This window comes from Lonchura striata, chromosome 2, assembly GCF_050655825.1.
Source record: "Lonchura striata isolate lonStrDom1 chromosome 2, ASM5065582v1, whole genome shotgun sequence".
NCBI lineage: Eukaryota > Metazoa > Chordata > Aves > Passeriformes > Estrildidae > Lonchura > Lonchura striata.
This window is the reverse complement of record NC_140704.1, coordinates 108,244,597-108,269,440: the sequence shown is the minus strand read 5'-3', so window position 1 is coordinate 108,269,440 and position 24,844 is coordinate 108,244,597. Positions and strand designations below refer to the sequence as shown.

At 43.0% G+C, this 24,844-nt stretch overlaps 2 protein-coding genes across 26 annotated transcripts in view; one reads left to right on the top strand and one right to left on the bottom strand.

Annotated features, from left to right (window-relative positions):
- The window catches only part of TGIF1 (TGFB induced factor homeobox 1), a 27,042-nt gene extending 5,857 nt beyond the window's left edge, over positions 1 to 21,185 (top strand). For 3 of the 15 annotated variants that reach the window (XM_085573779.1, XM_085573766.1, XM_021525239.3), the window contains exons 2-5: positions 2,210 to 2,436; positions 3,763 to 7,534; positions 11,739 to 14,230; positions 14,534 to 21,185. In XM_085573779.1, coding sequence (XP_085429905.1) covers positions 2,254 to 2,436; positions 3,763 to 4,329 — 750 coding nt within the window. In that variant the 5' untranslated portion in view covers positions 2,210 to 2,253 and the 3' untranslated portion in view covers positions 4,330 to 7,534; positions 11,739 to 14,230; positions 14,534 to 21,185. The remainder of the gene's footprint in view (positions 1 to 2,209; positions 2,437 to 3,762; positions 7,535 to 11,738; positions 14,231 to 14,533) is intronic. The other 12 variants (XM_085573774.1, XM_085573769.1, XM_085573776.1 and 9 more) reach the window with 12 other exon arrangements.
- The window catches only part of DLGAP1 (DLG associated protein 1), a 405,586-nt gene continuing 401,594 nt past the window's right edge, over positions 20,853 to 24,844 (bottom strand). For all 11 annotated transcript variants that reach the window (XM_021525224.3, XM_085573759.1, XM_085573760.1 and 8 more), the window contains one exon: positions 20,853 to 24,844. In XM_021525224.3, the coding sequence (XP_021380899.1) occupies positions 24,635 to 24,844 (210 nt within the window). In that variant the 3' untranslated portion in view covers positions 20,853 to 24,634.

Below are 24,844 nucleotides of genomic sequence, written 5' to 3'. Positions count from 1 at the left end.
CTAGTTTTAGCTAGTTTTTAAATTCAATTTAAAAGGGCTGAGCTGCTTTGCAGAGCTGTCCTGTTGTCTCTGCAGGACCTTTGTTCCCAGAAGTGTTCCTCATGGCTTCAGGAGCCCATGGTGCAAGGCATGTTCTCAGGTCAGGTTGCAAGCATGACAGCACTTTCCATGAAGCTATGACAAAGTGGTTTGCTTGGAATCATCGTAAAGCAAACGTTTGACATACTTTCTACACAAATTAAGAAACTGTTTACATAATTTGGAGTTTATCTTGTGTTGGTTATTTAAATATTGTCCTATTGTTCCTGTTCCATGACTGGATAATTTATGTAGCTAAACATCAGATGAAAAATTTGGTATGTCAGTTGGGTGTTTGTCAGTTACATAAATCAGCAATTGGGAGAATGAAAACAATACCAAGTAAGTTAGTGAAGTTACTATGCCAGGCAGATTGCGGATTGATCATCCTGTTGGGAATGCTTGTGTATCAAAATTCTGCATTTCAAATTGGACAACTTAAACTAAATTTAAGGATGTTGGAGCTATTCATAAATAGGGGAAGGAAAGAATAATTTACCATGTCAGCTTTGGCTGAAGTTTGGAAGTGTGAGGAAAGGTCCTTCTCTGTTTTTCTCCCTACCCTCCTGCCAAGTATTAAGGAAAACTTGCACATGCATACCTTCTATCTTTCTTTGTGTGGTGGTGGGGGCTTTGGTATCTGGTTGGTTTTTTTTTAAAGGGCATTACTTCCTTCTTACTTCTCACTTCCATAAGTGCCTTTACTTATGGATATAACACGTTTTTATATAGTTTAATATTTTCACAGGTTGACTTCTTGTTCTTTCAGGCTTAGTTTATTTTCTTAAACAGAACTTTTTAATTATGGGTGGTTTCCCACAGAAAATTTTAGTTTTGACATTTCGTTGGCCTTACTATTAAGGTTTTTAGTTTTGGTGTTACAAGTGAGCAAGTGTCTTCCTTTCCACCCATCACCCCCACAATCTTAAGTTCAAAAGCCAAAATGATGAAGGGCTTGCTTAACTTCTATAGCTTCTAAAGCTGCTTCTGAAAGCCAGTGTGAGTTCACTTGAAATTTGTATTAATTTGTACTATTAATGAATGTGGTATTATCTTATTTGGACTTGTATATAGTTTGTAAGATTCCTAAAATTTATGGTGAGTTTTAAGCATGATTTTCTTTGTGTTTTATGGAACTAGTGTCTCGTGTATCCTACCAAAGAAGTAGAATTGTAGCCTTCCTGACTATTGAATACTTGCTCACGAGTTTGATTCACATTCCATAGCTTCATATTACTAGTAGTGTGGTGTACATATATAAAGGGATAATCACATTGTGAAATCTGTTCCTTCCTTTTTGTTGGAGGGAGAAGGTATGCAGTTAACTTGTAAATTAGGGGCCCTTATAGCAAACATAGCACAGAACACACCTTTCCAGGGATAAAAAAATGAGATGAAAACCACAAAGTTGAAAAAAATAGTCAGGATAAAACCTGGTACATCATGTTTTTTTTGATACAGAACAGAATTATATGAGAGTCCACTTCCTGATAAACTGGTGAACTCTTAGGCACCTGGTTCTTCCCTTCTTTTGTACTTTTTTTCCCTTCATAAGTGAAACTCTCCTTAGGGGTGGTGACAAACACAATTTTTCACTTTCTTTTTTTCTTACTCCATTAATTTTTCTGAATATATGTAATTAGTCATTTATAAAATTGACAACCTATCCCTCTCAGGAGGCAAGCATCAGGATGTTAAGAAATAATTAAATAACCTATTGCTTGAGTTGGGGTGTTTTAAGTTCTTGCTTGTTGACCTTTTTCCCAGCCACTGGTTAGTTATCCTTGAAAAAAAGCGCTGGATGCATACCATAGCCAGCAAACTTGGACAATATTCTCATTAGATAAAAGCTATCTGATAACGTTCAGCACATAAAAGGTTGCCAGGGGAACAAGAAAATGAAGGTTTGCAGAGGAGAATTCCTTTAGGAATGGATCATTGGTGCTACTTTTTTGTTCAGCTGACAGAAAAGCTACAGCGTGACAAGTTAACGCTGCAGGACGAATCTCCCGTACGAGGGTCTGTGACAGTAAAGACGGTTCACGTGATATAAAATGTCTGTGCCATACGGTGCTGGAGCTGAGTAGTTAACGGATTTAGGAGGCTGATTGTGCTTGTCTTCCAATTGTAGGTGTAGTTGCAATATCAGGCAGTGAAACGGAGGATGATGACACTATGGATGTCCCACTGGATCTTTCCTCATCTGCTGGCTCAGGCAAACGGAGGAGACGTGGCAACCTGCCCAAGGAATCTGTGCAGATTCTTCGGGACTGGCTCTATGAGCACCGATACAATGCTTATCCTTCAGAGCAAGAAAAAGCGCTGTTATCCCGACAAACACACCTTTCCACACTACAGGTATTTCAAAAAGTAGTTCTCCCTTCTAAAGGAGCTGTTTTCTGTTTTAATTCACCTGTGGTCTAGTCATGTATACAAATGTTTACACTGTATGTGAGATTTCCTTTTTTATGGCTACTCTCCTGCTGATGGCACTCATAAGGAGAGATTAGAGACTGATTATGTGTTATGATGATCTTTGTTTATTTGGAATAAAATTATTTTTCTGGGAGAACTGACAGTCATGAATTGGAGCATGCATGCTAATTTTTTGCAGAATAGTGCTCCAAAAGACATGAAGTGTCTGTACAAGGTAATTTATTGTGAGAAGAAGGTATATATTTGTCAACAGAGGTTTTATGGTGATAGATGAGCAGCTTAGCATATAACTCTTCACTTCTAAAATGGCAACTTGAGGCTCATTGCAGTAGAACAGGGACATATATAATTATGTGTATGATCACTGCCATTAAAATCAGTGGAACAACCTATATGGGATAGAGCCACTCAAGGGTGTTAGTGCAGGTATGATGAGGCGTTTGTGTGTTTATTTTGGATTCTCATCCTGGCATGCCACTGGCATCTGTGAGGTCCCTTGGATGCATCATTCTCATCTTCTGTGATCATCTTTGGTCTAATAGCTTTTGCCCATTGCTGCGTCCCATATTATGGGAAGGTGGCTGCATAAGAACTTGGGTAAACCAGGGTTTGGTTTTGGGAGCTGCTAAATAGAGAGCACTCCTGTTGAATCCTGGGCTTTATTTTTCCATAAAAATTCATTAGTGCAAATTTCATAATCGGCTACAGAGTAAAATTTTCTTAATGCAACATGATAAAGATGACTTCCTTCATGTAGTAAAGAGAAAAAAGACGTTAAACTATAAACTATCCTGTATTGCCCAGGAAACTGGTTGATATTTAAACAAGGACAAACTTAAGTGAGGTAATTCATGTTATGTCTGTCGACACAGTCAGTTGAACAAGGAAAATCAGTAACTATTTGTGGGAGGAGTGGCTCTCTTCAGAGAGAAAAGGTTTTCCTGTTGTTAATTAACCTAAGCTAGGGAACAATAGCCAATAGGTTAATGTGTGTGCACAGAGTTAAAAGCTAAACCCCTAGTTTGGACTTCAGATGTCCCGGGGCTTTCTGTAACAGGAGCAGGGAGTCATAGCACTGGGACAAGGGAAGGGCCTTTGCCAGGCGTGTCAGAACTTGTCAGTAGGTCTCTATTTTGTTGTGCAGTGAAGGAAACTGCTTGGAGGGATTCATTAATCTAACCGTCCGCTCTAGTGGCACATAGTTGGGAATGAATGAAGGTAGAAATTAAGATGTCATTATATTCCCAGGTCTGCAACTGGTTTATCAATGCACGCCGCAGGCTGCTACCTGACATGCTGAGGAAGGATGGCAAAGACCCAAATCAGTTCACTATCTCGCGGCGAGGGACCAAGCTTCCCGAGGGTGGCCTGGTGGAGTCTGCCATCAGCACAAAGAACTACATTCCCCTGCTGGATGAGACTGCCTTCCTTCCCACTGCCGCACCGCTCAGCAAAACTGTGTCCTCTTCCAAGCCGGCTTCCCCGGGATCGGTCCTGGCTCGGCCGTCGGTGATTTGCCACACGACTGTGACTGCGTTGAAAGATGCCCCTTTCCACTTCTGCCAGCCGGCTGATGTAGGCCAGACCACGGACCTGCAGCAGCCCCCGGCTGGTGGCTTCACAGATAGCCCCCTGTCCTGCCATGAGGACGCATCCAAACTGGGACCTGGTGCAAACACACAAAGTGGGCTCTTTAACACTCCTCCTCCAACACCACCAGACCTTAACCAGGACTTTAGTGGATTTCAGCTTCTGGTGGATGTTGCACTCAAAAGGGCGGCAGAGATGGAGTTGCAGGCAAAACTTATGGCCTAAATCCCCTTCCTTCTCCTTCCCCGTTTTATTTTACCAGGCAGGGATCTAACAGCTGTGTGGTTATTGCCACCCACACGATATCAAAAGACTTCACTGCATTATTATTATTTTTTTTTTATTAATCTTATTTGCACAAGAGGATTGCTGAAATGAAGCTTCCTGTCACTGAGATGGTCTTCAGTGGAATATGGTCATTCCAAGAATTATGAACTTAAAGCTACTGTAGAAAGAAAGAATTGTGTGTTTTGTTGGGATTTTTTTTAATGTTTTCTTTGTAGATTTTTGATAATGTGAGATGTTTCCCAAAACCATGTGATTTGTTTTGTTTCTTTCAGACTGTGCAATATCTAGTAATGATATAGAGTCTTCTTATCATTCCCATGTGGAACGGAATATACCAACACGCTGTCTAAATTTTCAATTTTTTTAACAATACAAACTTTGGATGATCATGCTTTTTTCCCATGATATAATAAAATATTTTCTTTAAAAGTGATGCATACAGAGTATTTTGTTGAATACAAGCTTTGCAGAAAACATGAATTGCCCTTGAAACAAATGGAAGTGAGAAATATTTTTGAGCTCATACTGACTTTGTTTGGTTCAGGGAGCCATGAACCAAACTAGCAGTTGTTGTTAACGAGATGTTTAAAAGAATGCTGAAAAGTGGGTCAGAAGTACCTGATTGTGTTCTGCTATGTTGAAATTTTTTAAGGGGCCAAAGGGAGCTATGTGGGCAATTCAGCCTAACTTTCAAAGGGAAACCTTGGGCCCCTCTAAGAGTTCCAGCTCTTGGCTCCTTGAAACATTTTAGGGCTGGGAAATGTTATGGCCCATGGGGACGATCTGAAGATAGATGGAAGAGGCCAGAAGAGGAGCTGGGACAAGTGTTCTTTGCAGATCTTTGTGATGCAGCTCCTAGACATGACTGGTGACAGATTTTGATAGGGGAGGGCAAGGGCCTCTAGCCTTACTTGGACTAGCAATGACAAGATTTTTACTCAGTAATTCTAGTAGACTGAAATAAAGTACGCTGTATTGCATTGAAATCTGAGTTCTGGGAGCCAGGTCTTTGTGAGATACTTTAACAGGTGGTTGGCTAAGATTTAGAAGAGATCCCTGTTGTATTGGGGTGTATTTTTGCCCACAGAATCTAAGTTGTCTTTCAGAAAATGACTTTGCTATCAAAATTACTTACTACTGAAAATGGTGAAGACTTGCAGCTCACATTTCAACTTTCTTGAATGTCAGTCACCCATCTTTATCCTTCCAGCAACAATGAAATAAGAGACCTCCAGGGTAAAAAATTGGTTCTGGCTAATTTTAAAAACAAACTAGTTGTCTGTTTGGGATGTTGGGGGAGGGCTTTGAGGAGCAGGAAGGTTGGTGAATTTAAGGATATTATGAGTGGAAAGAAGACTACAATATTCTGACTGCTATACTGTTTTGCTGTGGCTTTATAATTTTCTAGTGTCAGATATATTCTGTTTGTTCTCTGGAGTGCTCTTTGGAATTCTTCTGAACTTGTGCCTTTCTTGAACCTTCAAGTTTAAAATCAAAATGGTAAACACTAAACACTGGTTTACTTATGCATCCGCTTTGGTAACACAGTCATCCTGATACACTGTATGAATATGCAACTATTTTTTAAAAAATTTGGAAATAAAGCTGGAAAATAATTTTGAACATAGAGATGGCTGTATACTGTCTTCAAGACATTGCAGATGGATACAGAAGAACCTGGTGTAGTGTCTCTGACACACTGTACTTGATACTTTTGAGCTATTTTTCCTGGGATAACTAAGTATATATTGTTTGCTTGGGTTTTTTTAATGACTAATTGTAAAATAGAAGTGTATTTTTTTATCACTGTGAGGTTCACGTTGAGGGAAGAGTTAGTTAATAGGCATGGTTTTGTGGAATAGGTGATTTATCTTAAGGGGTGCTACACACCCAAAGTGGAGTGTCATCTTTGATAAAGGTTTGGAAGATACCTTGTCCTTTTCTGTTCTTGCAGGAAGGAGCTTTATTCACTCCTTGCACCCATGTTTCATGAATGAAAGAAAAACAGCTTCACAAATGCGTTTGCATTGTTTATTTGAATTGCTTGACATTTCCTCATTTGTTTCCTTTTTTTTTTCAAAACAGTTTGTTGGTGTGCTGTGGGATAAAGAAAACTCAGATCATTAAAGGGCATTTTCAGAGATCTTTACTCTTCATTACTTTGCCCTTTAAAAAATGTCAACTAGTTTAGAAATAAAAAAAAACTTCACTGGTTGAGCTGACCAGTTCTGTAATTTCACTATAGCAGCTGCAGTACTGAAAATGAAAATAGAATGAGGAAGAAAGCTGTTGCCATTCAGGTTAACAGTTTTCATTGAAAGTAAAAGCCCTGTGGTCTCTCTGGTGTTTTAATTTACTGCTATGCCACACAAAGTGGTATTAATGTAAATGCCCACCAAGGTCCTGCTTATGTGATGAGCACTGCATTTCCATTTTGCTGACTTACCCTGAGAACTTCACTGTTGACCAATTTTGGTTGAGGCTAGTTATATTCTTCTTAAAATTATGACTTGTATTAAGGTTACATCTGGAAGTTTGGCTGTAGTCATAAGTAAGATGGCTGTGGCTGAGTAGCACTTCACACCATGTAAAAGCTTTTCCCTAGCCTGAGGTGTTACTTTACTTAGAAGAAGAAAATTATTCACATTGAGTACCCACTAAAATCTATCAAAAAGGAGTTTCTGGTCTCTTGTAATCTAGCAAGATACATGATAGTTTTGGTGCTGGCTATTGAGGTTTACCTAAACCTGTTTTCTTCTGAGCGTAAACCTGAAGTTACTTTATCTGAAGTTATCAAAGATAGGTATATGTAGGGCACTGGGTGGAGCTAGGATCCTGAACTGAGCAGGAGTCCAAGTAACAAACCAAAGGCTTTAGTGCTGGCCACAGATCCCTGGTAGATGAAACAAAAAGTTATTTGTGAAACTTTACCATAGAAAAGAAAAAAATAATATAAAGAAGCAATGAGACAACATGGGTGGTTTTGCTGTTCTTTCACCAGTGATAAACCTAAATGCAAAGCAATTTTGTCAAAACCCAACCTCTGTCTGCAAACACACGCTTTGGCTACTCTGAAGCTGAAGGGAAGGCATTGCCGTGTGTTACTGGAGACTGGCCAGCCAGGGCGTCAGCGCGCTGAGAGGTATGACAAATTCATGCCAGGGAAAACAGCTCACACGCAGACTTCGTCAACCTTGTTTTCATGGCTTTTGTGCCTTGTAAACAAGTCGTGGCAGCTGCATGTGATAAATCTCTGCGCAAAGCAAAAACAATTACAATGGGGAGGGAGTCTTGACCCTGCGTGCAGGGGGGAGGGGGCGGTGTCTCGCAGCCTGTTGCGGGGGATGCTTTGTGGTGTCCCGCATGTCTCGGGCTTGTGCCGGGAGGGCAGCGGCGTACATGGCTGTGGGGCCGTCGGCGCTGCGGCAGCTGGCCCCGGGCTGTGGGGAGGGAATGGGGCCAGCAGAGCTGGAAGCTGCTGGCCCCGGGCTGTGGGGAGGGAATGGGGCCAGCAGAGCTGGGAGCTGGGCTAGCTCGCACGGCTGCGCCCTCCCGGGCGATGCTGGCTCGGGTAACAGCAGGATCCTGCTGCCCGCACAGAGCGGAGGGCGTGCGGTAGCTTCAGTGGATAAAGGGAAGCAGACGAAAGTAAGCAGCAACCAGGGAAAGAGGGTGTGTGTGGTGGGGAGTCGGTTTTCCCCTTGGAGATGAGGTAAGGCTGCATGGGAAGCCCAGCCCACAGAAGGGGCAGTGCAGCTGGAGTCCAGGTGCACCGTGACCCTGTTCAGGGCCACTTTTACACCTAAGGTATTTAGGCCACTTGCAGTTAACTGTGTCCTGCCTGTCAAAGTCTCTTTTCATTTGCCAGTTTTCTTCAATCACTTATGCAGGGTTTTTTGGTAACCCTTGGAGTACTTTATATTCTCTTTAAAACTCATTTCGTTAGGGTTTTTTTTTTTTTTTTTTTTCCTCTACTTGGCATCTTGCAATTGTCAGCTTCCCGCCTGGCTTTTTCCCAGTAGGGATTACTGGCACAAACACAGCTCATGTTCACTTTTCAGGACATTACTTGTTTAAAGTCTCCTGTTCACCAACTGCCAGAGTTGTTACATCTCTGTCCTGTTTCGCTGGTTCAGCAGGCTCTTCTCCCATGAGTTCCAGCCTTCAGACTAAGAGATTAGATTAGCCACTCACTCTAGCAAAATGTCACTTAGAGTTGTTGCTGTTCCAGACATGATAATTGTACCCATGTGTGCGGTTCAGTGTCTATTCCAGTCCTTGTCACGACAATGAGTGCCTGGAGTTCTGCACACACAGAAAATCATGTAAACTGGTGCTAGCTATGCTACAAAGTAAAAACTCAGGCTGCTTTCTCCATCTATATTTTGCATGCACTCCTGCTGACAGCTCAAAACTGGAGCAGGATCTCACCTTTCCCTTTGAAACTGGCTTTATTTGCCTTCAAACTCCTTTTTCTTTCTGAGGTGTCAGGTCTGGGACTACAGCTGGCAGGAATCTCAAGTCCTGCTACACACATTTGCAGAACAGGGTAGCTTTCACCAACAGGTCGACTGCGCAGCCCTTTGTAGCTCTGCAGAGCTGCTTCATTGTGCAACATGAATCACAGTCCCTGAAGCTGAGGCTGCCATGAATAAGTCGCATCTGCCTCCCAGCTACTCCGTGTTCCACTGCATAGCAGGGTTTCTGCCAAGTTCTATGTGTTTCTACTGACAAACAAGGTGTTGATCTTTCAGCTGCTTATACAATGTGTAATAAACCTGTAAAAAGGCACAGAGGTAGGAGTACTTTGAATTAGTGGTTTAACTGAAGGGGGGGGGGGGGGGGCACAGGTGGCAGATTGTGAGTTGAATGAATGCAGCTGACAACCATCTAACCCTGTTTATTTTTGGATAGCTTCCCTGGGACCACAGACCAGGGCTGTGGCTGCTTTCTCTAATTGCAGCCTAGGCAGTGCCTGCCCTGGGCAGCAAGCCCTATCTCTAGGTGTGTAACAACATGACCCTCTCGGAGTGAAGAACCCTTGTCTAGGCATATATAAACCCTGCACGTGGTTTTGTTACAAGCCTTTCATCACATCATTTAGCTGATGATGAAGAGGATTGACCTGACTACAGTGAGAGTGGGTCAGTCCCAGAGCTGTGGGTTTTGCAGTAGATATATCTATGTTTGCCTGGCTTCTCTGAGTTTTTCCATCTCTGTAGAGTTGCCACACTGCTGGGGAAATAGTGACCTGGAGCTCCTTCATCAGTGACATTTTACAAGTTGGCAGGACTCACCTTCTTTTTTGGGAATATTCATTTTTATATGCAGTAGTAAAGAAATAATTCCCAACTGTGAGGACTATAGTTTTACTAGTATGGCATTCTGTAAGTGTACAGAGAATGTTAGATCCTGCCTCTGAAGTCCCTACAGTCTGATAGCGAAGTGGAAAATCATGTGCCACACTCCATACTTCCTTCTGCTTCCTCTCCAAAACCAGTTAGGGCCTGAGTGGCTTCCATTAGGGATAAACCATTTGGTTTCTTTAACTGATGTGTCCTATCTAGTTTCAGCATAAACCAAGTGTTCTTCCCCATCTCAACTTTTCCTCTGGTCTTTTAGCTCTTTTGCAGGAGCAAAATTGGGTTTTTGTTGATTGGCAAATAAATTTTAGTGTTTAGTTGGGGTCTTTTAGCCTTTAGAAGCCTCCCCCATTAGAAGCTGTTGATGGAGAAGATAGTCTTGATCATAATTTGCCATCAGCTTATAAATTTTACCAAGAAGCAAATTTGTCTCTGTGTGTGCGTATATGTATATATCCCATATATATCCTAGTAAGGATACCATATATGTATTGGTCCTGGAATTTATATAAAAAAATAAAGTCATTTGACCAATATGAGAAGAATGTGATGCTCCCAAGCTTGCTTTTATAAATTTGTATAGCTTGTCTTGGAAATTGTTCTGGATAGAGGACACATGGTGGTAAGGATCTCAACAGTTTTGTAATTTTCCTGAGCAAGCATTCAGCTGTTTTGCCAGAGCCTGTAATTTCACTTCCTTTTCTAGCCTGCAATGTCCTGATTGCTTGACCTTGTGTCTAATGTTTTATTTTGTTTTCTTTTGCATTTCTAGTCTCATTCCTTGTTAGAACTCTCCCTCTATCATTTCTTTCTCTGTTTGACTTGAGAGTGCTTACACAATATCATGCATAGTCCATTTAACTACGTTAGAGATATTTTGACTAGTTTTGTGCTGTTGTGAAAGGCATCTGATCTGTGCTACTCCACTACACTAACCACAACAGCAAATCTTGCTCTGATGCAAACAGATCAACTTCTCTTCATGAGAGAAAGTACATTTTCCCTGTGTAGATAGCTCTGCTATTTTCTTACTTCTGCTTTCTGTGTTGTGACAGGGGTAAGGCAAGGAAAGAAGAAATTAATAATAAAATCCATTGGGCATTTTCAAAAATGGAGGGATTATTTTTAGTTTTGAGTCAGTGGTGTTGCTGCTTTCAGTGTGCTTTCAGAGTCCTGGCTCTGCTGCCATGAACCTTCTCCTGGTGAGGTGTGAAGCAGACATTCCTCTGCCAACCTGAATAAAAAGGTTAGTTCAGGTTATTGTATTAAACGCTGCTTAGGCAGATGCTTCTGTAATTCATTCTTCATGTTAAATTCAGCTGGCTTGCATACAGCTAAGGTATTTCCAGTGATGTGCTGCCAGCTTTCTCCAAAGGCCTCCTCAAAAGTTTTTCTTCCTTAGCTGGTGATATGTGGAAAAATCGTCCTGTAACTATCTCAGTTTAGTGTATAGATTTGCATCTGCAAATACTGTCTGTTTATACTGTCTGTGGTAAAACAGTCAGCCCTTCCACCTCCTTTCCCCTACCAAACCTACCTTGACCCCTGCTACTGTGTCCATGACACCTGAGGCAGAAAGTCCCAGTCACCCTCTGAAGGGAGAGTGACATACCTCACCATCTCTTTGGACCCTAGGAGGAGGTGGTGGGAATGCAGACATGCAGGTCTCCCCATGGGAGAGTTTGCACTTGGTCCTACAACACCTTACTCCTTACCTGCCTGTGGTCATGGGGTGCTGGTGGCCTTGGGGAGGGCAGCATGTGAAGCCCAGCTGGGTATTGTGCCAACAGCCAGCAACACTGAGCTTCCTCTGATGTGGCAGTGTGAGTTTAAATAAGCAGGAGGCATGAAAGGAGGTGTGGGGGGCTGTGTCAATTTCTCTCATATTTACACTGATAAGCAACAGGTATTTCCGCTGTGAAAAATTTAATTTCCTTTCCTTTTGAAATGCAGTGATGCAGAAGCCCAGGTTTCCTTCCACAGGGTCAGAAGAGCAAGGAGGGCTGCAGGGACCAGCTGATGCCTGTGTCGGCCAGACTCTCCCCATCTGGCAGAAGTGACTCATTCGTGGCATGACCCAGGAGCTCTGTGAGGCTTGTTGAGCTCAGGGGGAGTTTGACTTCAGATCCTCTACTTCCTTGAAGATTTGCCTTTAGTCCTTGCCTTAACCCAGCCCTCATCTGCATTTGCTATCCAGACTGGGCTGAAGTGGTCTGCCCCAGATGCCTTCCGGGTGCCAGTGGCTCCCTTGTTTTAGGGTGTGGGGAGCTGCCAATGCAGAGCTTAAGCTGCTGCCTCCACCTGGGGCTCATTACATGCTGCTTCCTCTCCAGCTGCCAGGGGCCTGGACAGGGAGCAGGGAAATCGCACGCAAGGCGCTTGTAAAACCCTCAGCCCTGTCTGCCTTTGGAGTAAGAGCTGGCTGAGCCTCCTTCCCTGCAGGACGGGCTTCCTGCCCTAGGAAATCCCCTGCTCTAAGGCAGCCTAGGAGATCCACTTTGGGGATCTCAAACTGTGTCCGGTCTGCACTGGCTGGGTACAGAATGAGAGTTTTTAGAAAACCGTAATAAAAGCTTTTGATTGTACATAAGAAAAAAAATAAGTGATCCTGCTTGCTCCCCAGCTCTGTGGTTTTCCTAAACTTACTTCCTTGGAATACACTGGAGATTGATCTTTGAGAAATGATACCTAAAAAGCCCACATGTAAAAACTTAACTGTTCCAGCGATAGGATCATAATATGCCTTTGATCCTGTAAATTGTTGAACCACATCTCTATTCGTTGCCCAAGGACTGCAGGAAATGTACACGGGGTTATGCAAATCTCTAGGAGAGGGAATGATTTGCAGGGAGGGGGGGAAGATGGCTCTTGCCACAAATGTCAGTCTCTGGATTGCAGCTGAATAGTTTGGCAGTCCTTACGCTTTCCTGTGTCACCTCGCTGCCAGTTCCCACGGCTCCTACCCCTCTCTGCTCACCGTCCAGTTGTGCAAATCTGGAGCAGCGAGCTTTTTTCAGATCTCCCCCTGCGTGTGCTGGTGGCATTTACAGGCAGAGTCTGCAAGTTCGGTCCGTCTGCATTCTTCTCCGAGCCACCACTGTGAGTGCTGTGTTCATGTTTCACCTCTAAATCCCCACGATTTTTGCCGACTGGGGATGTTTGTTTGGGGTGGGTCAATCTGATGGTAAGACACAAAATAATTTATTTGGGAACCTTGAGGGGAGCTAAGCCTGCACCAGATCCCAACCAAGGCAGGACAACAGCAACAAAACTAGAGCATGGTCAGCAGATCGGAGCTGTCAGGCAGGACTTTAATTTTGTGTAAAATGTGAATTTTCCTCTTTCCCAGACTTGGAAAAGAATAGTCAAAAACCTTGTAAAAGACACATGTTGGGTGTAGTGTGGGAGTATATCCATCAGCAACACCACATTCAAGACATGAGTGCTTGACATCCTAACCATGGATCAAGGTAACAGATCCTGAGAAAAAAATAAAAATAGAGGTCCTTTGATACCTTCTCTGTTCTCACTTTTTTTTTTTTTTTTTTTTTCTTTTGGTATGTAAGCTAAATGGCATGACACTGGACTTTGGTACTTCACCCAGTCTACTTCAATTTGCATGCTGAAGAAAGATATCAAAAGGCAGGCTGAGCCCACCACTGTCCAGCTGCCCTGGTAGGGCTCTCCTGGCAGCCATGCTGTGGTGGTGTGCTGTGCCAGGGAAGGCTGTGCTGCATCCAGAACACTGCCCAGCCTTTTCTATAAGCCGCATATACCGCACAGGTACAGGGGCTGCACACACCAGAATGCGGGGCAGTGCTGCATCAGCTGGGCAGGAGTTTGTTTTGCTGTTTCTGTTTGGTTTTTTCACCTCGGTGATAATTCTTACCCAATGTGTGATCTCTGTTCTATGTACTTTACTACTCCTTGTGATAATCAAAATCCGGCCCTGAACTTTTTCACTACAAAGGAAACAAGAACTTTGCCCTGTTGGCTATTAACAGGGCACTCAGCGATGCTGAAGCCTCTTCTCACGTGCCAAGACCCCCAAAGTTTGTGGAAATCAGAGTTATGTGATGGCAGAATGCTTTTTGTTTTTTCACCAGTGCGGGTGGAAATCAGGTGAGACACGGACATGAGATTTCTGATGTCAGACTCCTCTTAAAAAAGGAGCCGGTACCCAACCGGTTGTTGGGAAAAAACCTTTAAACGCCAGGACCGCCAATAACGTGCTGTGTACGGCTCAAAGTGCAACCTGTGGTGGGTTCAAAGCTCTGAAACATTAACCAGACCTTGGGCCACCATCTGTAGTTGCCGCTGGGTGCCCATACCATGGCTCCCGGGAGCGGGAAGGGAGGGTGGCACTATTATTATCCATGCGGAGAGAGGGCACAGCGATGTTTGCACAGCGCAGACGGAAGCGCTGGTGGCAGCCCCGGGGCGCTGGGTGCGCGGCGGCGGGCAGCAAGGACAAGGTACGAACTTCCCCATGCGGGGAACAGGGAGAGACAAGCGCTTCAATCTCTTGTTGAAGGGCTCTGCAGTGATGATGGTGGCGGCGTGAGGCTGTCTTTCCATATCCACTCTTTTGTTTGCACGTATAACCTGCCTCAGGTGAAACCCCTTACTCTAAGCTTACCCCAAATCAGGTAAGGCTTGTGGGAAGAACAAATACCATTTATGAAATTTCAGGCTGCAATAGCAGGGGAAAAGGAGAATGCTAGAGCTGCTTCTGGGCCCACACTTCAGATGGTTTGCTGGTGTTTTCTTTTTAACAGTGGTGAGGTGTCCTGGAGATCAGATGTGGAGATATGAGGAGCCAGAAAGCATTTCTGAGCATTCAAGTGTTGTAATCATGTTACTGCTCCCTGAGCTCAGCTGACACGCGAGATAGGGAAACATCTCCCACTGCCTAGGTAGGTGACAGTATATAATCTTCAGAACACCCTGAGGAATAGCAAGTCTTTTGCAACTTTGCCTTCAAACTCTGAAGGAGTTATGCTTGCATGATGGAAGGCAATGGTGCCCAGCTGTATTCTGCGGCATAGTACAGCTCCCAACTCCCTTGCAGAGGCTTTATCCTCAGACAGAGGGAGGGTTTCAGCAAGCTGTGCGTCAGTGCCGACTCTTGCAGCTGTAGAAACTTGTCATTTCCTTTCCAAACACCAGCACCCTCAGCAAGGCAGTTGGCCTCGGGCCAAAAGCCATTCCTGTAGTGTCTGTTCCTGCTATATAACAGGAATGCTTATTGTCTGCTGTTAACTTACCTGATTCCTGATGTGGGCTTCTCCACAACCACTGCCACATATTTATATCTTGTCCGTGTAGTGGCTTTGGGAGAAGCCTCTTCCATTATCAAGCCTTAAAGTGAGTTTACCTGAGAGCATGTTCCTGTTCAGGGGAGTAAAGCAATGCTTTGCTGTAGTTATGCTGAATCACTGTTACCTGGCAAGGATTTGGAAACTGTGAGATCATATTTTATTGTAGCATATTACAGCTGCAGAAAAGGTATTGGATTCTGGGTTTATATCAAAAAACTAATACTTGATCAGGATGATAAAATATTTTGGTCTAGAACTTTACCTTCACAGCTCTGTGTAAAGTAATTGCTCTAGTAGTAATGGCAGAAGAAAGGACATGCTCATTTATGATGTTTTAAATCAGACAAATAATTTCCAAAGACAAATAACAAAACCATAGCAGAGGGCTCTGGTGCAGGGCTCCTTCTTGGATTGTAAACACTGCAAGGCAGAAACCATCAATATTTACACAATGTTCAGCCCAGCACAGTGCAGCTTCTCTGGCTGGGCCTTTGGAGGCACTAATAGGAATATTAAATCATGCTGAATACCTTCTTGCAATATTTACAGTTTAATGATAACCAAGCGTGTGTGTGCCGAATGTGGATTGTGAGCATGGAGCACCAGAACCAGAAAACCTGTGAGGAGGCCAAGCTCTGTGATATCTTCCTCCTGCCACATGCACTGCAGTGGTCAGGACTCTTTCTGGTGCTCCCAATATTCATCAGAAGCAACTTAGAAGGAATGATGCAAGAGTGTGCTACTGCGTGAGATGTCACCAGTTGTGCCAAGGACTGTGGATTGAAAAGTCAGAGGGGAAAAAAAGCATTAAAAATACCACTGCTATGTTGTCCTGTGGGCTGACAGAAATGTGACACAGAGAAGAATTAGCCTTTTGCGGTTTCATGTTTCCCTGACCTTTTAAGAGTGGATGAAAAATCCAGATCCAACTTCTGCTCCTACTTACAATGCTGAAAGTACAGAGCAAATGTAATACGCTGGCTCCTGAGGTGCAAAAGCAGAGTTTCACATTGTCTACTGAAAAGCAGAGAGAGAGCTGAGGAGTAAAGATAATTTAACAAAAGCTGTGTGAGTTCAAAGATAAACCTCCATCCCAGGCAAATGTAGTTATTGGAGTTTGAGTGTAATTTTGGTGTTTAAGGAGATCCATTCAACCTGCTCTGGTGGGATTTCTGCCTTGATGTCAGTGTGAGGTAAAGCAGAAAACACGTGGCTCCTAGAGCACAATGCCCTCATAGGTGTGAGCCAGGGATGTGCCACAGGGAGGACTCTTGGGCACCACCACTGCAGCTGACAGCCCCTGGCAGTGGCAACTACTGCTGATGCATGTGGCAGGGATGCTGTGACAGCACCTGCAATCACACCACTTGACACTTGGGAAGGCCTTGAACCATTAGCGTTAAGCTCACACGTGCTACTTGATATGAAAACAATTCCAGTTAGAAGTAATTTCAGAATTGTTATTTTTGCTTATGCAGCTGTTGACAAGCAAAACCTACTTGTATTCAACTTTAATAATCTGCTGTGTGCTTCAGCAGGTTTTCTTTCTTTTGTCTTGGTTTCTTGGTTTTATTTCCCACCTTCCACTAAAGGAAATTTTTATCTCAGAGAAAATACAGGAGGTGGGCTGCATCCTACCTGAAATCCCACACTGCCTGGCAGAAGCTCATAGACATGAACCATCACAATGAATGCAATATTGCACACAAGTAGCTTTTTTTACAAGCACAAGGTTGTTACGCAAAGGATAAGAAACATGTGGAACACACTGCAGTTTGCTAGTGTATGGCTGGGTTCCCAGGTCTGTGTACGTTCTTGCAGACAGGCTGCAGTTGTCATGATGCTATTGCCAGGGAAGATGTAAACAAAAGGAAACCTCTTGTCAAGTTGAAGCATTAGGTTAGTAATACAAAAGAGTACTTCACGGAGTCTTTCAGATTGATACACACCATCTATTTGTCAGAGATGTTTTTGTCTTATGTGTAGTCATACAGCCTCTTTGATGTAAGTCACCATTTTTTAACATTTTTTAAATAACAGCAATACTTACTAGGTGGTGAAACAGGGTAATGAGCAAGATCAGAGGATCCCCTTGCAGAGGATCATGACTTAAAATTCATGTGTTTTAGGCAAAGCATTTCTGGATTCACTTGAAGATTGATGCATGGACATGTTTCCATTGAAGTTGCTACAGGTTTGTCTTTATGTAGGCCTCCACTAAATTTTATAGCTGGCAATTAGTCTGGGATGAAGTCTGGTTTCTCTCCCAACACTGCAAATGCAATTGTGTAACCACTAAAATTCCAAGCCTGGTTCTTATGCTGGATTAAAACAGTAGATAGCGAGATGAAAAGTCACTCTTTCAAACTGTTCTTTCCCACTATGACAGCTTACTTCATGGAAGCAGCAGCCATCTGACCTGGATTACTTTTGGGTTGTGTTTCATGCACACCACATTCCCCTAGAATTGCCACTGCTCCAATTGCAATGCCCTGCTCTGTGCAAGGCCTGCTGTTGCCCAGGGGCTTGTATATCTCTCTGCCCTCAGCTGGCACCATGATACTGCCCTGTGGCTGATGCTGCCTCTGCAGCCTGTAGAAATTGTAGAATTGTGGTCATGGTGGCACTGATGCACTGAGAAGGGATGTCACATATTTAAAAACTATTTACTGGAACGTTGCTTCAAGGTGGGAAGGGATTTCTCCCTTCAGGTGTGATTGTCCCACAGCGTAGCAAAATGCCATCTCAGTTTTAGAGCATCATCTGTGAGCTGTCTGGCCCATATGATTTTTTCCCTTTTTGTTGTCAATTATTGACTGGAGAGATGAAGAATGACACATGCTTAAGTGCATCAGTTATCTCAAACTCCTTCCCCTTAGGCCTAGCTTAGCCAAGATTTACCAGAACAGTCTATAAAATGAAGACATTTCAGTATTTTTTTGTTGTTTTTCAGGTGATAGGAGATTTCTTTGGGAGACTGACAAAAGGATTGGAGCACAGCGAGTTATTATTATATCCACTTATTAAAAAAAAAAAAAGACAAAAGAACATGCTGTAAGATCAATAATATAGCCCAACTTGTGCAATGCAGTAACTTCTCAGTGCTACAAAAAAAACCCAGGGATGATCACAGTCCTGAATGCACACTCACAAAGCCATTCCAGATTGAATCTGTGAGCACCCACAGTCAGTTCAACAGGAAAAAGTAAGATATAGTATTTTAAGGACATGACTTTGATAATTCTCTCGTTTGAAGCCAGGGATAAGTGACAGGTTGGACACTCCCACCGGGGAAATAGGCTAGTTACATTGGAATGGGTTACCCTTTGCTATTCAACATCTCAACTCCCTAGTGGTAACTAAGGTGTTTGCCTCAGCACGTGGTTGTTTACACAGTGACTTATCTTACCTTGGTGAGATATTTGATACCCATAAAACATCCGTCACACTCTGTCCTACTGCTTTTCTTTAACTCAGGGGAAGGCCCATCCCTCTTCCAAAACCTTTGACATCTTTGAAATATGACAGCGTAGCTCAGGGGCTGTGCAATGGTTGCTTTCTCCAGAGGCTCTGCAACACCTCAGTACTTCCTCTTCTTTGAACAGAGGTGGCAAAATTCCATAATTTGTTTCCATTCTGCTTGGCTGAAAATGAGGAAAAGTTCAGCACCCTGGCATAAAGATAGTTAAATGAAAAGTCAATACAAGTGACAAGAGTGAAGGCCTCTGCATCAGGAGTAGCCCATAATAGGTGGGGGCAGTGTCACAAATCAGCTTGTTTTTTAATATAGCTTTTTTTTTTTTTTTTTTCCTTCTTTCATGTGTGTTTTTTTTTCCCTCTGGGTGGAGCAGAGCTGGAGAGGTGATGACTTACCTGCCACAGCTCCGTAGATCGCAATCTGGAACTGGCAGAGTGCTAACACAATGCCCCGGCAGTGCTTTTCTGTCTCTAATTTCAATGATTATGTTGTTACTGGATCAGTGAAGAGAACCATGAAAAACACAATTACCAGGAAGCCCTGTTCCTTCGCTCGCCTCTTTGTCTCACTGCGAATGGGGCATGTGACTGACGGAGCAATAGAGGACCCGCTGTAATCTCACGCACGACCGAGAAGGGTGCTGTCCACCGATGGGACCCGAGCGTGGGAAAGCCTCCCGGCTGGCTGCAAGGGCCAGTCACGTCATGTTCTGCAGCTGGCATCCAAATGCATCCTGATGAATCAAGTGAGAGCAGCTACCTTCTCCTGCCACAAAATGGTGGCCGAGCGGCCGTGCAGAAGAGGGGCTGTAAAAACCTCCCCGCATGCAAAAGCACCGGGAAGGGACTATGTTGTGAATGAGCTTACTGTGACAGCACAGCAATGTTTTATAGGTCACTGGCATAGCATCAGACTAAAGGGAGAGGGGATGAGTATCTTTCAGCTGTGAGTGCTGCTCTCAGGTTTGCTCAGTGCAGGACTGTAGCTAGTGGGCCTGACCCAACCCTGTTATGTGATGCATGGTGGGAAAAGAGAAATTCACTTGCTCTCTGCACTCTAAGTCGCGTATAAACCTATGACCTCAACAACAAATGCCAGTAGCAGCAGAGCAGCCAATATTTTTATCATTAATTCCTATCAGAAATGTCAGCTCAAAGTCATCAGATTTGATAGGTGAGCATGCTCCAAACTGACAGCTGAAGTGAATTATTTGCCTCTTGCGTGATGCAAAAACAATGTCTTGCAGGAGAGAACAGACATTGGCAAACAAACTGACAACGAGATATACTTCTGGGGAAGGCTTTTGATTTGATCTGGAAGGAAACATTGAGTATAAATACAGAGAAAGTTTACCTGCATGAAAGGCGGGGGTTGAGCCTTGGACTTCCTTACTCTGCTGGAGAACAGTGTGAAACATACCTGCTATTGTACTCCCTTTGAGCTGTTCTCATTGCAAAAAGATACCAGACACCTCAGAAAGTTTTTTAAGTAATAAAGCATTTTTTGCACTTGCCCCTGGTACGTCCATTTATCAGTGACTAATGAGCACATAAATCCCAGTATGTGAAGAAAAATCCATTTATCTTGGTGTTAAGCAGGATTTTCCCTGCCCATGGATCTGCAGCACAAATCTTTCTGGTCTTTCTGTGCTGAGGGTCTAAGCATGGGCAGACAGTACACAGTGCAGCACTAGCACATTAATAATGTAACTACTAGGTACTACAGATTGAATCAGGACCTGTTTAAATACTGGTATAACCATGAACATCATCCAGGACATGTTTCTGTGCTATTTAATGACTGTCTTTATTTCACACAGCAGGAAAAACCCCATCTGGAAGCAGGATTCCAGTGAAGGGAAAGTCAACTATGCCTGCCAGGGATCTCTTTTGACCCCAAAAATTCAGACATCACGGGACATAAGCAGAAAATGAAAGGGAACCAGCAAGGGGAAAACCAAACAGGCTGGGGTCTTCTTGCCACTTCTTTTGAAGTCCCCAGTGTAACTCCTGGCATCTTCAGTGGGGTTTGGCTGGGTTCTGTGCAGAAGCGCCTTTGAAGATTTTGCTAAGGCTCAAGGCCTTGATCATGGCAACTTTTATGCCTGGGAGCAACTCTGTGCAGATGAACACTTCCAGGGTGCTCAGCAGGATGCTTTGGATGAGACTTTGCAGGGCTAGTCTTAAGCAATGAGAGCTTAAGAGAAATATTCTGGTTGTCGTGCTTTTATCCTTGACCACATCAAATGAAATGCCTTGGCAGTTCTGGAAGAATGAATTTGCATTGAAAACCCACAGCTCTTACAAGCAGTGCATTAATTATTTTATTAATTTGCTCTTTTTACATTATGGGAAACATTCAGCTATTTACATTTTCCTGTCCACACACAAACCAGATAGATAATCCTATGGAAACCCAAATCATTAAGCCATAAAACCACTCTTTTCTGTCTAAAGGCTTTCAAATTTGTGTCTTTTGTTTCAAATCAAAAACATTTTTAAAATCACATTTGGGAATGCAGGTAGGCCAGTGATTTACATACTACTTAAAATATGCATTTGACTGTTTTCCTTAAAAAAAAAACAAACCAAAAACCAAAAAACCAAAACCCCCCATAAATCCACAAAGATACAGTTTAAATTAAAGTGATAGTGCACATCAAAGCATTAAGGGAACACCAATAAATAAAATGAAATATATTACAAATAAATTATTTCTATTTACCTTTTCAAATATTAAAAATCTTTAATCCATTTCTTCATCTTTCTTTACAAAAAGATTATGAGAATTTTATGGAAACATCTGCAAAAAATATAATAAATACCTCTTTTTTTTTTTTAAGCTTTTGAAGCAGGAGACAAAACCAACCTTTTCTAAAATTTCCCCCAAGACAAAAAAAACCAACAGTTTAGTCCCAAAGTGAAACAGAATATAGGCATTTTTAAAATACACTGGGCAGTTTAGACTAAAAACAAATACTTACAAATTATACTAAAACAGATGATGGAGCAAATATACTAGCATTAGTGTTTGTAAATGAGTCAAGTGGTTAACTAGTGGCATCCTATGGGCGCAATTATTTTATTTTGCATTTTCTGGTATTGACTGTATTTTTAATATTTTGCTAAAAAACTAGGCAAACATTATAATAACCTCTCCAGTGCCAAACGAACTAACAATCATTCAGCTAAGAATAAATTCATTTAAAATAGATACAAAAAATATTCTATGATATACAAATACAATAATTTGTAATGTACAAGACTAGATAGTCTTCACTTTTCTGCTTTTTTAGGGGGGAACTTGCTGGATGTAAATTTCTGTAGCCACTTGTCAACCAAAATCTTAACTCATCTTTCATAAAACATTCACAAAACTAAGTAAGTCTGCAACACAGTTGTGAATGTGGACTCTCACCTAGGTACTGCTTTGAATAATCCAGTACAAATGAGTTCCAAATAATTAATACTTCCTATGACTATATATGCTCAAAAGTGGCAGTTGGCACTATTACATACTGCAAACACGGTGATGTTTTGTTGCTGCTAAAAGTTAAACGCAGTGTTTCAAAACTAGCAAATACACTGGTATTCAAACGCTTAGAGGGTCAAACCTTTTGAAGCTCCTGTAACAGCAAGCACTCTAGAGTTACACTGGATTTCTCATTACTCTAGTTAAAAGTCTTTTATATATTAAATTATTAGCCCTTATCTTGTAAACCACAGCAGTAAATATTTGTGCCCTGTTTATAAAGACATAGCTCAGATATCGATGGCTTTGAGAGGTAGCAAATTCTCTAGTGGTTTTAGTATGCTCTCATGAAAATACTTGGTGCCAGAACCTATTACCTCTCCTGTTTTCTTGAAAAAAATTAAATTAGCACCTGGCTATGATGTCATAGGAAAAGAAGCTGTCTGGCATGGTCTCGATGGATACTTTTAGCAAGAGCTTAATTTTTCAATGATGATTTTCAACGTTTTTTAAGTGCAAGCTGCAGAATTACACCACATGTGCAGTGGGGCTTTTCACTGGTTGGACTGTCCATACAGGTTGAGCTGCCATGGGCACAGCCAGCCAGCATTGGCATGCAGCAAGGGCTGCCACATCCATGGTGGGGCTGTCCTTGTGCCTGTGCCCACTGGGAGCAGAAAGCGCCTGCCTTCCTCTCCTGCATACCCCTGCCCTGGCAGACAGGGTGAAGAGCATGTAGCGAGCAGCAGAGGAGTTTGGAGACATTGCTGCAGGACTGCACACACACTGATGACTGCACAACACTCCTCTGCTCACATCAGTCCTGCCACCCAAAGCAGCCCTGGCACCCACAGCAGCTCACACCAATTCTGCTGGCAGCAGCACATGCCAGTTTGGCACACGTGTGCGCACTCACACGCTCACACGCACGCACACAACTCGCTTTCAGCAACATGCCTGACATAGCTTTCCTAATGTTGGCACAAGAGATTCCAGTAGCAGCGTGGTCGGCATCATTCGTAATCAGAGGAGCTGGAGGACAAGCCTCTGTCCCAGCCAGAGGTGGCTGGAGGGGACCGACACACAGGAGCTGACCTCTCAGGCTCCTCTCCAGCCCTATTATCTGCCATTTCTGCCCACTATTAACGAGCTACTTAGGATGCATATTTTTTGTGATTGCAAAACAATGGCAGAAGCCAGGGTAGGAAGGCTTGTCGTGAAAAACATTAAGTTCATATTGATCCCATAACTTGTGAAAAATAGTCTATTGTTCTTGTTCAAGTGAGTACGTTATACTATTAAGAGGAGGCTGAATTAGAAATTTACTCTTAAATACGGACGGTTTGGTGATAAGTAGTTTGAACTGTAGCATATAACCAGCTGTGGATAGAGCAAAGCAAGCCTGGACTGGAAAAGCATCAGAGGGTCCATGTACAGTAATTCACCTACAGGTGTCCGTGTGTGGCTGTGTGGACGTATGAGATTGGATGGTCCCACCGAGATTAAGACATCAACAAAACCAATCTTTTTTTTTTTCTTTTTTTTTCTTTTTTTTTTAACCAATATAATCCATACAATACAATACAAGAGGAATTGACAATACAGTACAATTTTAAAAATTCTTAATACTTGGACAAGAAAATCCTTCTTTTATATTATCTCTTCAACTGTCATTGCTTCTTATCTCCTTCCTTTTTACTCTTTTATTGCCTTTCAAAATAGATTATTTCCCTGGAAGATCGAATTTACAATCTTCTGCTGATTGAAATGTTTAAATAGTGATTGATGAAATAAAAATGAGGCAGTTTGTGCAGCTGTGAGTGTGCAGGTATCTTTCCACAGAATCTTGTATATCCCTTGCCATCTCACCTGTGGGATATACTTCCACCTTTTCACCTGCCAGAGCTGTGGGGTTTCTTTTTGTCCCCCCCTCCCCACTCCCACCCCAGCTCCCTCCCCTTGTGTGATTCAGGTGAAGATGTGGTTTGGAGGTTTAGAATAAAGTGCGCCATCTGCTTTAAAAAAAAAAAAAAGTAATAAAAAGAAGGGAATCCGAGTCATAGCTCCTTTCATCTTTTGTGAGGAAGACGGCAGAGTCCAAAAGGATCACCCTGCATGACTGAAAATACCAAAGTTCCCTACAGTTTGATATTGCTGTACACTGGATAACAGACTAGCTTTAGATCAACTAAAGATCATGAGTAAGTTAAATGGAGCATCTACTGTACAGGTGTGCGGGTGCGTGGAAGTCTGAGTGCTGCGTTTATTGGTTCCAAACAGAAAAGAAAAAAGGATCGTGCTCGTTTACATGAGGCAAAGTGGCAGCATCAGTACATGTGACAAAGCATTGTGATGACATGGGCGAACCTTCAGAAAGCAAGGGTGATTAGAGGACATCTCTCGGAGGACCGACAACTACGCCACGGCAGTGGAGTTCACTGGGAGCATCGGGGCAGCTGCGTACAGAGAGAGGGGAGAGGGAGAGGAAGGAGAGAGAGCGAGAGAGAGGAGGAGGTACAAATACGTTGTGGTGACCTTGAGCAGGAGCCTACAGGGGCAGATTATACATGAGGCTTGTCTTGCCAGAGAGTCCTCCCGGTTGGATCCCTTCATAGCCTGGTCTGGGCTTCGGGGATGTATATCTCAATGCTTTCGGCGCTCTCGGTAGCTGAGTTCTGGCGAACGGACGCAGCGCGCTTGGCAGCCATCAGCCGTTTCCGGGCCTCTTGACGCTGCGAGCTTTCCAGAGAGCGTTCTCGTATGAGTGGCACCTGACCTTTCGATGGCTTCTTTGGCACTGGAGGAGGGACCCTTCTCTC